We start from the raw sequence: 14,143 nt of genomic DNA on the forward strand, positions 1-14,143 counted from the left end.
AAAAAAAAAGAGCCATGTCCATCATTTTCACGGTATAATCTTGTTATTGCTGTGTACAATGATTTCCTGGTTCTATTCATTATAGTTCACATTAAGTTTCTCCAGGCCTCTCTGAAATCATCCTGCTGATCATTCCTTACAGAATAACATCCATATACTATAACTTAGCCAGCCATTCTCCAAATGATGGGCATCCACTTAATTTCCAGTTTCTAGCCACTACAAAAAGGGCTGCCACAAATACTTTGGCACATACAGATTCTTTTCTCACCTTTAAGATCTCTTTGGGATACAGGCCCAGTAGAGACATTGCTAGATCAAAGGGTATGCACAGTTTGATAACTTTTTGAGCACAGTTTCAAATTGCTCTCCAGAATGGCTGGATCAATTCACAGCTCCACCAACAATGCATCAGTATCCCAGTTTTCCCACATCCTCTCCAACATTTGTCATTATCTTTTCCTGTCATCTTAGCCAATCTGAGAGATATAGTTCCTCAGAGTTGTCTTAATTTGCATTTCTCTGATCGAAAGTAATTTAAAGCACCTTTTCATATGACTAGAAATAGTTTCAATGTCTTCATCTCAAAATTATTTGTTTATATCCTTTAACCATTTATCAATTTGAGAATGGCTTGTTTCTAATCAGTTCTCTATATATTTTAGAAATGAGGCCTTTGGGGGTAGCTAGGTGGCACAATGGTTAGAGGCACCAACCCTGAAGTCAGGAGGACCTGAGTTCAAATATGGTCTCAGGCACTTAACATGTCCTAGTTGTGTGACTCGGGGCAAGTCACTTAACCTCAATTGCCCCCTCAGCAAAAAACACAACAAAAATTAGAAATGAGAGGCCTTTATCAGAACCTTTGAATGTAAAAATTTTCCCCCCAGTTTACTGCTTCCCTTCTAATCTAGTATGCACTGGTTTTGTTTATACAAAAACCTTTTATTAATATAATCAAAATTATCTACTTTGTATTCAATCATGTACTCCAGCAGTTCTTCTATGGCCACAAATTTTTTCCTTCTGCACAGATCTGAGAAGTATACAAACTATCCTTTGTTCTTCTAATTTGGTTGTAATACCACTCTCTATAAGACTCCCTTCGTCTAAAGGGCCAATGAGGGAACAAAATCAGGAACACTCTAAGCTGATGGATATTCAAGCACTGGCCTGAGAAAAGAAAAACTGAAGAGAGAGCTAAGATGATAATTGGGTTATAGTAGAGAGCTGGAGGGGAAAAGACAACAGGAAAAAAAGCTGCATTTAAACTCAGGAAAATTGATTAGATGTCAGAAAAAAAGGGGAAAAAATGAAAATAAGCCTCAGAAATCTTGATACATAGATTATTAAAGTGCTCCTACAATGGCAAAATTAATTTCACAAATTTGGTTCTTGAATGCCACTTAAATGTTCACTTTCTTTATGAAGAAAAGTAAGCATCTGTGCTTACAATTGGCAACCAAGCCTTTAGAGATAATATAAAAACAATTCTGTCACTACAAAATAAATTTTGACCTTAATGATAGAGATTTGAAACTACAGTAAGAGATAATAGTACAAATACATAAAGAGAGTGAACTATTTAAACCTATATTTTGTACACATTTTTATTTTAATAGACCAAATATCTCACCCTTTAAGGTCTTTAGCCAAAAACAATAAAATTCGCACGTAAACAATGTCATCCTACCTAGTTACCTAAACACAATGTTCAGTTTTATTTAAAAAGAACTCTAGGAGACGACTATGAACCACTACATAGAATTCCCAATCCCTCTAATTTTGTCTGCCTGCATTTTGGATTTCATTCACAGGCTATTTGTACAATATTTCAAAGTCTGATTATTTTCATACAGCAAAACAACTGTTTGGACATGTATACATATATTATATTTAATTTATACTCTAACATATTTTAAGATGTATTGGTCAACCTGTCATGGGGGGGAGAGGGAAAGGAGGGGAAAAATTAGAACAAATGGTTTGGCAATTGTCAATGTTGTAAAATTACCCATGAATATACCTGGTAAATTAAATCTATTAAAAAAAAAAAAAAGTCAGGTTACCTATCCATGAGTATACTTCTATTGAATATTGCAGAAATTTATCTTAATAGGTTCAAATGTATTTGAAAAAAAAAATTATTTTTAAAAAACTCAAATACACATCTATATATTTTATAAAATTCCTAAAGTGAAAACCATTTAGTACCCTAGAACTAAGGTTTTTTTTTTTTTTTTTTTTTTTTTTAAATGATTCTTACCATAAATACTTTACATGACTTACCCTCCTCCACCAAAAGCTAGGGAATCCATATCTCCTTTGATAAAAAACATATTATCTCCAGTCCATTTAAAAACCTATTAAAAAGAAAATAATGACTTTTAAGTAAACTGGTTTTTTAAAATTAAGAATGTATAAACAGGCAAAATAGATAAAAAAAATCAGGAAATTTATGAAGTTATATAGAATTTTCAAAATAATCTCTGATAATAATTATCAGATAAATTATAGTATTGAATTTAATTAAGAAGAGGTTTGAAGATTGAAAACAGAGGAGGGAAAAGCCCTTTATAATCTTTCTGAATCTCTCAGAAAGTAACTCTCTTTCCTTCATTTGAAAGAGGTCATTCAATCAAAACCTATTCATTAAATATATTATAGTTGCCAAGCACTATGATAGAGAACAGCCAGATGTCAGTACCTCTCATGTTTTGATGTGTATTAGTTGCTTACGTATAATTTAATAACTGTAGGCTTTTTAGAAGACTGTCTGGGAAAGTACTAAGTATAGGGCACTGAACAATTTATATAGAAGCAATTAATCAGTACATTTTTATAGTTTGAATAATAACTGTTTATGATGTTGGGACAATAAAATCAATGAACAATTATATACTAAGCAACTACTATGTGTCAGGCATTGGGAATACAAAAACAGAATTGAGATAGTCCTTGCCTTCAAGGAGTGGACATTTTATGTCTGTTGAACCTCTCTCAATTTGACCACTACTTTGCTGTCTTCTTGACTATGGTCATTCCCCCAAGTTGTCCTGGGCCATTTTCTCTTTAAGTTATTTCATTAGTATGAGGTGATCTAATTTGCTTCCATGGATTCAACTGACATCTTCCAACAGATGATTCTCAGATTTTTATATATCTAGTGCTAATCTGATCTTTAGGTCTACATCACCAACTACCTAAAAAAATTCAACCCAACAGATGATTCTCAGATTTTTATATATCTAGTGCTAATCTGATCTTTAGGTCTACATCACCAACTGCCTAAAAAAATTCAACATCTCCAAAACAAAACTTTATTATCTATTCTCCCAACTGCTCTAACATTTTTAACGGCACTGCTATTCTTCTGATCACTTCAGATTTCAAGTTTACTCCACTAAGCAAGCAAAAGAATACCCCTGAAAAAATAAATTCAGAGTTACGAGTATCATTATTATCATTAAAATACCAATTATGCTCATTGGAGGCTTTTGAACTATTTATTTTCAGTTAATTTAGAAAAACCTAGAATTCGGAGAGCTATAAGTAGCAATTCTTATTATTGTACAGCTATTCCTTAAAAAAAAAAAATCTTTAATACTTTGGAAAACTAATTGATAACATTCTGCTATAAAATAAAGTTTGCAATAGTATTTAGTAAACAAAATTTTAACATATCTTTACCTCAAATTCTGGAGAAAATGTAAAAACAAAGGTCTCTCCAGTACCATAAAAGCAATCACTCACTTTAAATGGTTCTGATGCCAATGCACCAAAAACCTATAAGGAAAAAGAAGCTAAATTACCACAGGCCAATCCACATGTCAAGTACACTTATAAATTGTAAAGTAATTTATATTTCTCGGTTTACTTATAACATCACATACGGCAAATATGGTCAGAATATAACAAACTACAGATATTTTAGTAAATGAAGGAAAAATAAAATGTTTGTAGAATATTCTATGTTATAAAAATAATTGTAGTAGTAATAACAATAATTATTATTGTATAAGTAATAATAATAACAATAAACATTTATATAGTGTGCAGCAGGGACTGTACAAAATACTTTACAAAATAGTATATCATCTGAATTTCACAATCACTCTTGGAGACTAGTATGATTATTATGCTCATTTTACAGAAAATATATAAAGTTATATTTGAACTCAGGTATTCCTGACTCTAGGTTTGGCATTCTATTCACCTGACTCATATAAATAAAAATAAAATATAAGGAATAAAAACTAGTTATCCAATTCTGATCCTAAAATTCAAACCTTAAACATAAAAATCATTAAATAATATGTAACATTAGTATGCATAATATATACTAATAAAATACATGTGTAAGGAATGCCTTCAAATTTAACCACCCAGAATATAAAAATTGTGTTGTGTATACTCTTTCTATGGGGCCTAATACCATAGATATTCAAACATCAAAACTACACCAACAAAAAAAGGAACACCAGCACTTCAATAAAGAAATACCATTTTAAACAATAAATCTATCCATAGGCTAAAAACACTTAAAGGAATTAAAAAATGCAGTTTTATTACTGGATATAGAAAACGGAATCGCTATGTTATTGAATTATAAGTTGTTATAATATTTTACACTAACTGAAAACATAGGAAATAGAATCGAATGGTGAAGAATATTTTGGTATCTATATAGTATAATCTTAAAATCTGCATATTAAAAGCATCAGAAAAAAAGAAACCATCCTAATCATTCCTAATTCCAAAAACCTCAATTTATATATTTAGGCACAAGAAAAATTTTATAAGATTTTACATATTCTGGTAAGTAAAACAGAACTGTAAAATCAGAACAAGTAATTTTATTTAAATGAAGCAAATCACAGTAAAATAAAACTAAGTCAGATAAAGGGATATGCATCAGGGTGAAGCAGTCCTTCCCCTCACAAGAATTTTACATAAATTTTTACTAGCTAACTCTTGAGCAGTAAAGATACTAAATACCATGTAAATTATTCATCTGTTTATGGCTTTTTCCTTTTGTTTAGGAAAAAATATATCTATGGCTTTAGTTACCCTCACAATTTCTTCAAAAGGACTATTGTAATAATTTTAATTTTAATATATATACACATATATATTAAATGATTTTGACTATTTTTGCCTTTTTTCCTTTCAATATATTTTGTAATAAAACTAGGCTGTTCATCTGAATTCAAGTATTCTATTCTTTTATATGATATTTAAATCTGATTGTGCTGAATTTGATCGAGTATAAATTTGTTATTCTGTTTTATTAATGGTAGATTATAAAAGTTTGATCATAGAGGAGAGAGGAAAACACCTGGAATTGTATTAATAGGGGGGCTAAAGGGAGAGGGAAGGAATAGTGCATTACATGCTTAGAATTATGCTTTAAGAAAAATCACTTTAGGAGGAAAAGGATTTATATAGTATCTATGCACAAGGCAGTGTAAATACTAAATGGCTTACTATTTCCACTCTCGGAAATAGATGCTAATTAGATACATGCTACAGATAAGATATTATGCACCATGACTTTCGTACCTGGCCATCACTGTCTTTAATCACCATCAACACTGGTGTGTCCAAACCCAACATTGTTCGATATAGAGTCTTCAAACTTGTTCCATGTTTCCCAGTACCATAGACAAGAGTCCAAGGATACCCAATGGTTCGTGGTGGAAGATGCTTAGTGAGCTATGGAAAACAAAGCATTAACATTATTTAAATCATTATCACCTTCTGTTATGGTCCTGCTCCATATGCCATATGGAACTTATTGCCACCAGTACCCAATCCTTTTTAGCATTCCCATTTTCTCACTTATCTTCAATATTTCTCTTGACTACTGTCTCCTTCTGACTGCCCTCTTGCTTATCTTCCATCCTTATTAACTATCATCCTGTATCTTTTTTGCTCATTCTGACTAAAGTACTTGAGTTATTTTTTTTTAATAATAGCATCTATCTCTTTTATTGTTGTTTTTATTTTTATTTATTTATTTAATAGTTTTTATTTACCAGATATATGCATGGGTAATTTTACAGCATTGACAATTGCCAAACTTTTAATTCTAATTTTTCCCCTCCCCCCGATGGCAGGTTGACCAATACATGTTAAATATGTTAAAGTATAAATTAAATACAATATATGTACACATGTCCAAACAGTTATTTTGCTGTACAAAACAAATCGGACTTTGAAATAGTGTACAATTAGCCTGTGAAGGAAATAAAAAATGTAGGCGGACAAAAATAGAGGGATTGGGAATTCTATGTAGTGGTTCATAGTCATCTCCCAGAGTTCTTTCGCTGGGTGTAGCTGGTTCAGCTCATTACTGTTCTATTGGAACTGATTTGGTTCATCTCATTGTTGAAGAGGGCCACATCCATCAGACTTGATCATCATATAGTATTGTTGTTGAAGTATATAACGATCTCTTGGTTCTGGCTCATTTCACTCAGCATCATAAACTCCCCGAGTTATAATGGGGTCCTCTACTTTTCTCTCTTCTTACTCTCTTTATTCTACAAATTAACTGCCAATCTTATCATTCAACTGAAATTTCTCTGTCTAAAGTTATCAATGATCTCATTATTACTAAATCCAATAAGCCTATATTCTTTTTTTTTTCCCTTCTGAAGCTGGGGTTAAATGATTTGCCCAGGGTTACACAGCTAGGAAGTGTTAAGTGTCTAAGACCAAATTTGAACTCGGGTCCTCCTGAATTCAAGGCTGGTGCTGAGCCACCTAGCTGCCTCATAAGCCTATATTCAATCCTCATTCTTACTGCGCTCTCTGCATCCTTTAACCTTTCCAATCACTTCCTTCTCCTTGAAACCCTTTTCTTTCTGGGTTTTCATGATTACTTTCTCCTGAAACTTTCCTTCTCTGTTGCATCATCACTGAGGTGATCCTACTAACTATAGATGTCTCACAGAACTCTGTCCTAGGACCCATTCCCCCCTCTGTACTATTTTACTTGGTGATCTCATCAACTCCCAAGAATTTAAGATATCATCTCTTTGCTGATAGGTTCCAAATTTACTTATCCAGCCCTAACCTCTGTCCTGACTTTGAGACATGCAAATCCAATTGCTTTTCAGACATCTTGAACTGGATTGTCCTGTAGAATTAAACTCAACATTTTTGAAAACTTAATCCCCCCCAAAGCCTACCCTTTTCCCAACTTGCCTAACAGTATCCAGGGTACCACTATCCTCCCAGTTTATCATATTCACAAACAAATCATTCTTGACCTCTTACTCACTCACAGGTTTGTATCCAATCTGTTGCCAAAATATGTTGATTTCACATTTGCAACTTCTTTCAAATAGCCCTGTTTTCTAGTTTGATGAGACCAGCACCCCACTTCAGTTTCTTAATCTCCTTACACCTCAGAAAACTGAGAATTGTATGAACCAAACTGACTCCATTTTGAAATTTAAATTGCATTTTTCCTGTAAATTCCACCTCTCTGGAGGAAATGAGTGACATCCTGTTTCATTTCTAGTTAAGTCCATCTGTTCACTCTTCCTACTCCCAACTCCAAAAACTCAGGCTCATCCTCCTCCCCACTTATAAAGTCCCTAATCTTTCCTTCAATTATAAATTAAATTACCTAATCGTTTACCCTGGCTTGTATCATTTTTATTTTTAATGAAAAAACATTTTTCTCTCTCTGCATTCAGGGTTCAGTGTCAAACTACAATGCTTAATAAATCAATACGCTCAGAAGCTTGAACTTCTGTTTGTTTCTTCAATTATTTCAGATTTTATCCATCACTCAACTGATCACTAAACTAAAACACCAGCTGATTTGTCTACTGGCACAAGTATCTCCTTATTGCAGTGCATCCTTCATTCAACTTCCAAAGTGATTTTACTGAAAACTGATCATGTAAAAGACTCTTCCTTCCCATTATTCTTAGTTTCCCCAATTAATACAATTCCATATGTTTCCCTCTCGCTCCATAATCAAATACAGAATCCTCTGCTTGGTAATCTAGTCCCTTCCTAAGCTATTCCTTTTCCCTTTACTGCCTTCTTATATTTTCTCCCTAAATATTCTTTGATCCAGTGACACCTGTCTCCTTGCTTTTCCATGTTGAAGACAATCCCATTCTCTTGATTCCAGATGTTTTTTTCTCATTGTCTGCCATGCCTGGAATACTCTCCTGCATCACACCTTCACCTGACTTCTCTGGAGTCTTCTAAAAACTGATTAAAATCCCCTATTCTACAAGAAGCCTTTCTCAATCCCTATTAATTAGTGCCTTCTCTCCTTTTATTATTTTCTGCATGTTTTTTCCTCCATTAGAATTATGTCTTTTGTCTCTTTTTTGTGTCCCCAACACTTAGCAAAGTGCCTGTTACATAGCAAGTCCTTAATAAATGCTTAACTGACTGACTAAAGTGAATGAGAAGCAGCATGACATTATAGAAAGAGCACTGAAGTAGTCAGAAAAAGCTCAATTCTTGTCCCAATTACACCACTTGGACTAATGAGTCTCAGTTTCCTTTTTATAAAATGGGATAGAATGTCCTTTTTCAGTTTAAGTTATAAAGTGATATAGCAAAGGAAAAGCTGATGTAGGAATTAGAAAGAAAGTAGCTTAGGAAGCAAAGTACTTCCTGATTTGTATATTTATAAAAATACTGAAATAGTTGGCAAATAATGTCTTATTTTTCATAATTAATCATGAGTAAGCCTTTAAGTGGTATAGTTTTGTATAGATCATATATATTTTAAAAAATACATTCTCTCATTATCAATGTGATAATTCTGTAAATACCACAGGCATAGGTTTGTTATTTTTAATTATTAGGATTATTTTAATACTTTAACTTAAATTCCCATGTTGCTTCAGGAAATATCTCAATCCCTTTCTGAAAGCTTCTCCATCACTAATTGAATTATGTAAACTTCTCCAAACAGTTTAAGAATGATGATTCCTCTCCAATTTTCTAAGGGGGAAAAAAAAAAGATGTAAAGTTTCTAAAGAAGATATAAAAGCAAAATTTTAAAGCCCTCTGTGATGCAATATATTCCATGTGACATTGAATCTCAAGATGAATAGAAGTTGCTAATAAATGTCAAGGAAAATACAAAGTACTTTCTCATATGGGAAAATGATAAAGATAAAAGGAATAAGAGAATGGATAATTCAAAAGAACCAATAAATAAATAAATAAATAAATAAATAAATAAATAAATATATATTTTATACATACACATCACTTATTTAGCACAGGGTCTGGTACATATCAAGCACTAAATAAATGCCAATTGGCTGAAATATTTTACTTTGATTTCTCTCAACCAAAGGCAACAATCCTGAGACCTGGCTATCTTAGATTTCAATTTTTCCAGACATTTCTGATGCAAGTGTAGAAATCTTAAGAGAACAACAAACTGCCATAAGTTTGAAGTGAGTGTCCCTTTTAGGAGAACACTGTGCTGGGGTCCTGGATGTGGCATCAATGATCTCTGAGAAATCCAAGAAAAAAAAAAAAAAAAAGAAGTGGTCTACAGAGAAGTGGAAATAGGTACATTTTGAGTTCAAAAAAAGTCTATAGAGTATACCATGGGATGCCTGATCTTGATCTTTTTTATTAGTTGTTGGCAAAATCCTATAGACTACTGATTAAGGGATAAACTGTATTTTAAAAAGTGGTAGTGACTAAGAGAGAGCATGTTTTATCAAACATATCAGATTAGCTAATTCTCTATTTCTCATAATAACCAGATTGGTCAATACAGGAAACACTGTAGACACACTTTTCTCAGGAATCAATCAGCAAAGATCTTTAGATAGCTTCTCATGCTACCTAAGGGCTGAATCACAATAGTTTGGTGGTTTTGAAACTGAATCTACAAGTAGTAATATACTGATGTCAATCTGAAAAAAATCTATAGTAAAATATCTAAACAGATAATTGTTGTTGTGATGTTGTGAATTGATTCAACCATTCTGGAGAGCAGTTTGGAACTATGCCCAAAAGTATATTCTTTGATCCAGAAATACCATTACTAAGTTGTATCCCAAGAGAATATAAAAAAGGGGAGAGGAGCCACACGTATAAAACTATTTATGGCAGCTCTTTTTATGATGGCAAAGAACTGGAAAATAAAGAGATGCCCATCAATTGGGGAATGGCTGAACAAGTTGTGGTATATGAATGTAATGGCTCTATAAGAAATGACAAAAACCATGATTTCAGGAATCTCTGGACTTACATGAACTATTTTTGTGTGAAATGAACAAACCCAGGGGAATGTTACATGCAGTAACAGTAACATTGTGTGATGATCAACTATGATAGACTTAACTCTTCTCAGCACACAATGATCCAAGATAATTCCAGAGCCTAATAATGGAAAATACTCTACATTATGGTTCTTTTTCTATGGAGTCTGAATCTACATTGAAGCATACCATTTTTACTTTGTTTGGTTAAGATTTTTCCCTTTTGTTCAAATGCTTCTTTCACAACAAAACTAATGTGAAAATATGATTAATATGATTGTATGTGTATAATCTACATCAGATTGTCTGCTATCTTAGGGAACAGAAAGAAGGGAGGAAAATTTGGAATTCAAAATTTTATGAAAGTGAATGCTGAAAATTACAAAAGAAAAGGAAACCACAAAACTAAAAAACAACAACAAAAAAAAAAATCCCAATCATTAATACATACTTTACATGCTTATCAATTCTGAAGATGAAACAAAACTTAAGAGGTATAACTAACAAGTTACATGACAAAGTCAGATTCTAAAAATATTATACATTGCCAATTGGCAAAACCTAATAGGATGAAATTTAATAAATATAATTGTAAATTGTCCTATCTAAAATATGGGCTCAAAAAATAACTTATGAAAAAAATTTCTGTGATTTTAGAGTATATTGAAAACTAAAAATGAGTCAATAAGTTGATCCAGAAGTTTTACAAAAACTAAAATGATTTCAATATTAAAATAGAAATAGTGATCAGAACAAGTGAAGTTATTATTTTATTGCAATAGTGTTTATGTTTACACATAAAGGAAAGGCATCAACAAATTCAAAGATGAAATGAACAGGAATGCTGAAAGAACCAGAGAATGTTTAATTTAGAAACAATTAGACACTACTTTGAAATATCTGAATTGTATGTAATGGCAAAAAATTAGACTTATTCTATTTGACCCCTCGAGTACACAGTGAGTAGAAATTGCAGAAAGACTGATTTCAACTCAGTGAGAAAAAACTTCCCAACAATTATTCAAAAGTGAATGAAGTTAAGTCAGTTTCCCATCAATGAAAACAAGCAGTATTAATACTGTAGAGGAGATCAATGTCTGAGATGATCTAGATGATGTCTGAAAACCTTTCCAACTTTAAGATTATTTGGCATTACTAACACCACAACTCACTGTGGGTGTGTGTGTAGATACAAAAACACAAATGAATCAGTTCACCAATTCCTGAATTACACGTGGTAGTAATAACAAATTGCTTTAATTTTCATGTCAACAACAACAAAAGCAGTTATCACGAGCATAGATTTTCAGTTCAAGAATGTAAAAATTAAGTTCGGTGATCTGTAGTTTACCTAATAACATTTTAGGTCAATTTCTTACCTTTTCAATTTGATCTGGTAATAACAATTCACTTGGATCACTGAGATTTGGCCGAAATGCTTCAGACTCCAGTTCTGTCTTTACAGGAGTAGCTTGTTTTGAATTTACATCTTCCCTTGTGGTAATCTAAAAAGTAAAAAGCAAAGCATATTAACATAAAATAATAACATGCTCTTAAAATGTTTTTTCAGGCTTCTGGGAAAAAAAAAAATCTTTAATTTTGGTATTTAAGAATACTAACTCAAACTTTAAGATATTACATGACAAAATTATTTAAACAGCCACACTGCTAATAATAGTGGACTATACAACTGAATTTTCAAAACAACTTATCTCATTCTTTAATACAGGAGATTTAAAAAAAAAAATTATTTAGACAATTTTTTATACTCTAGTCCTTCAAGAAATATAAGTGGACTAGGCTATTTTAAAGTGCTATATTTTAACAACAGTTAATATTTTGGTGCTTCTGCAGAGTGGAGAAAGTTTACTTACTTTAAATGGAAAAAAACAAAAACAAATATTTACTCTTGAAAAACCTTACCTTAACTATGTGGATATTTCAATTCAATGTATATAAATAATATAAGCTTTCATTTTTATTTCCTCACCTTTTTTTTCAGCATAAATGTTTACAAAGTATATAAATCTCTTTCCTTTGAAAGCTAAAATATGTTAAGATACAGGTCAGAAAAAAAAATGGTTTTAATGGAATTTTAAAATTTTAATTTGACAACAGTATAACTTTTTGAAAACTATTATATACTTACTAGTTATTAACCAATTAAGAAGAAACTAAATCAGTTTTTAAAATGCAATAAATGTATTTTTCCTTAATAAAAATCTTACATATATTCCTTAAAAACATATTTTACAAAGCTATGATGTATATAGTTCAATCCTTTCTAAAAGTCCAAGACTTTACCACCAAACATTGCTACTTTAGAATGTCAAAATGTACTACCATTAGAAACTAATGTATACTGTTAAAAAGCTGCTTGAGCATAGTCTTGTTGACAATAATTTGTGAAATATACAGCATTCTATGTATGCAGATGACTAAAATGAAGCAATATTCGGCGAAGGTAATTGTGGAAAAAAAATGTTTTTTGACAAAAATACATTGGGATTAAAGTTGCTAAATTATGCTGCTCATTAAACACCCAATATAACTTTAATCAATAAATTTTCTAATACTATATTGTTTCCTGAATGAGAAACAATAACATTATGCCTTTCACACCATCATCATAATACTTCACCCTAATTTTGATGATGTGCTTTTAAAAACAAACACAAAACAACAAAAGTCCCAAACAAGCATTAGAAGTATTAGGAGAAAAAAGGAAAAAATCAGCAGAGGTAGCAAAGCCAGGAAAACATTCTTCTATTATAAAAAGGAATTACATACTACTTTAAGACAAAAAAGTGAATTAGAAATTTCATTATGTCACTTCTTAGTTCTTACAATTACAAGGACCATTTCATATAGTTTCAAATCATTTTTCTGGTTGTGGTATATTTATTTACATTTTAAGACTCTAAAATGTATCTACTGTCAAGCAGGCGAATACTCAAGAAATCTGCCAAAGAGAATGAGAAGAGGGAACCAGGAACATTTAATATCTTCCTCTTTGGATTCCTGGGAATCAGACTGATATATCAATATCAATATCTATCTTATCATATATTTTATTAAATTAAAAAGCAATAAACTTTAAAAGGCAAATGCAAATATTTAAATTTGACCGATGCATCATATAAAACTTAAATATAAATTTTGCTGTTTTGCAAAAGACCGTATCTTTTAGATGTTTTTCCCTGAGAGACTCATTCCCCAAAATCCAAAAGTATGATTCCAATATTAAACTAAAACTAAAAAAAAAAAAAAAAAAAAAAATCAACAAGTCCTCATCACTCTGAAGAGTAATGAAAACATCTCTTGATTGACAGAAAGTTCCTCTGACATTATGTATGAGTATTTTCAAAGTGAAAAGATGATAGAAAAATTAGTTCTACATCTCTTCAAGATACTATTGTGCTGTTTAACAAAAAGAGGAATTTTTTGCCTTTGTTTTTTTTTTTTTTTTTTTTTTTTTTTTAGTGCTGAAGTCAAAATAAATCTACTAAATATGGGACTTGTCCTGACAGAGGACACTAAAAACAGAGAATGTTTCTGTTTCTGAAAAATGGGTTTAAACTACTGAAGGGGGCACCTGGAGACGTCTGCATAGTGTGCGTAGTTCTTCAGTATTTAGAGCATCGATCCTGCGGTGATACTCAGCCACTGACACTACCTGAATATGGAGACAGGAAGACAATAATTCCACTGACAATTGAAGAAAAGAGGTGCCAGAAAAAAATGGAGAAATCATAATGGGGAGAAAGAGAAAGCTTTGCAATAAAAACAAAAAATGTTAGTAGTATCAGAAATATTTATTAATATATTTTCTAAACTGGAGCTCCATGAGCATACAGAATAGTTAAAACTCATGG

General features: G+C 31.6%; 1 protein-coding gene across 1 annotated transcript in view; it reads right to left on the reverse strand.

Moving 5' to 3' along the window:
- Positions 1-14,143, reverse strand: part of OXR1 (oxidation resistance 1) — a 586,011-nt gene that overhangs the window by 5,783 nt on the left and 566,085 nt on the right. Inside the window, 5 exon segments of the mRNA XM_074267139.1 lie at positions 2,290-2,363; positions 3,691-3,786; positions 5,563-5,715; positions 11,648-11,773; positions 13,864-13,944. Coding sequence (XP_074123240.1) covers positions 2,290-2,363; positions 3,691-3,786; positions 5,563-5,715; positions 11,648-11,773; positions 13,864-13,944 — 530 coding nt within the window.

The sequence above is a fragment of the Sminthopsis crassicaudata genome, chromosome 1 (assembly GCF_048593235.1).
Source record: "Sminthopsis crassicaudata isolate SCR6 chromosome 1, ASM4859323v1, whole genome shotgun sequence".
NCBI lineage: Eukaryota > Metazoa > Chordata > Mammalia > Dasyuromorphia > Dasyuridae > Sminthopsis > Sminthopsis crassicaudata.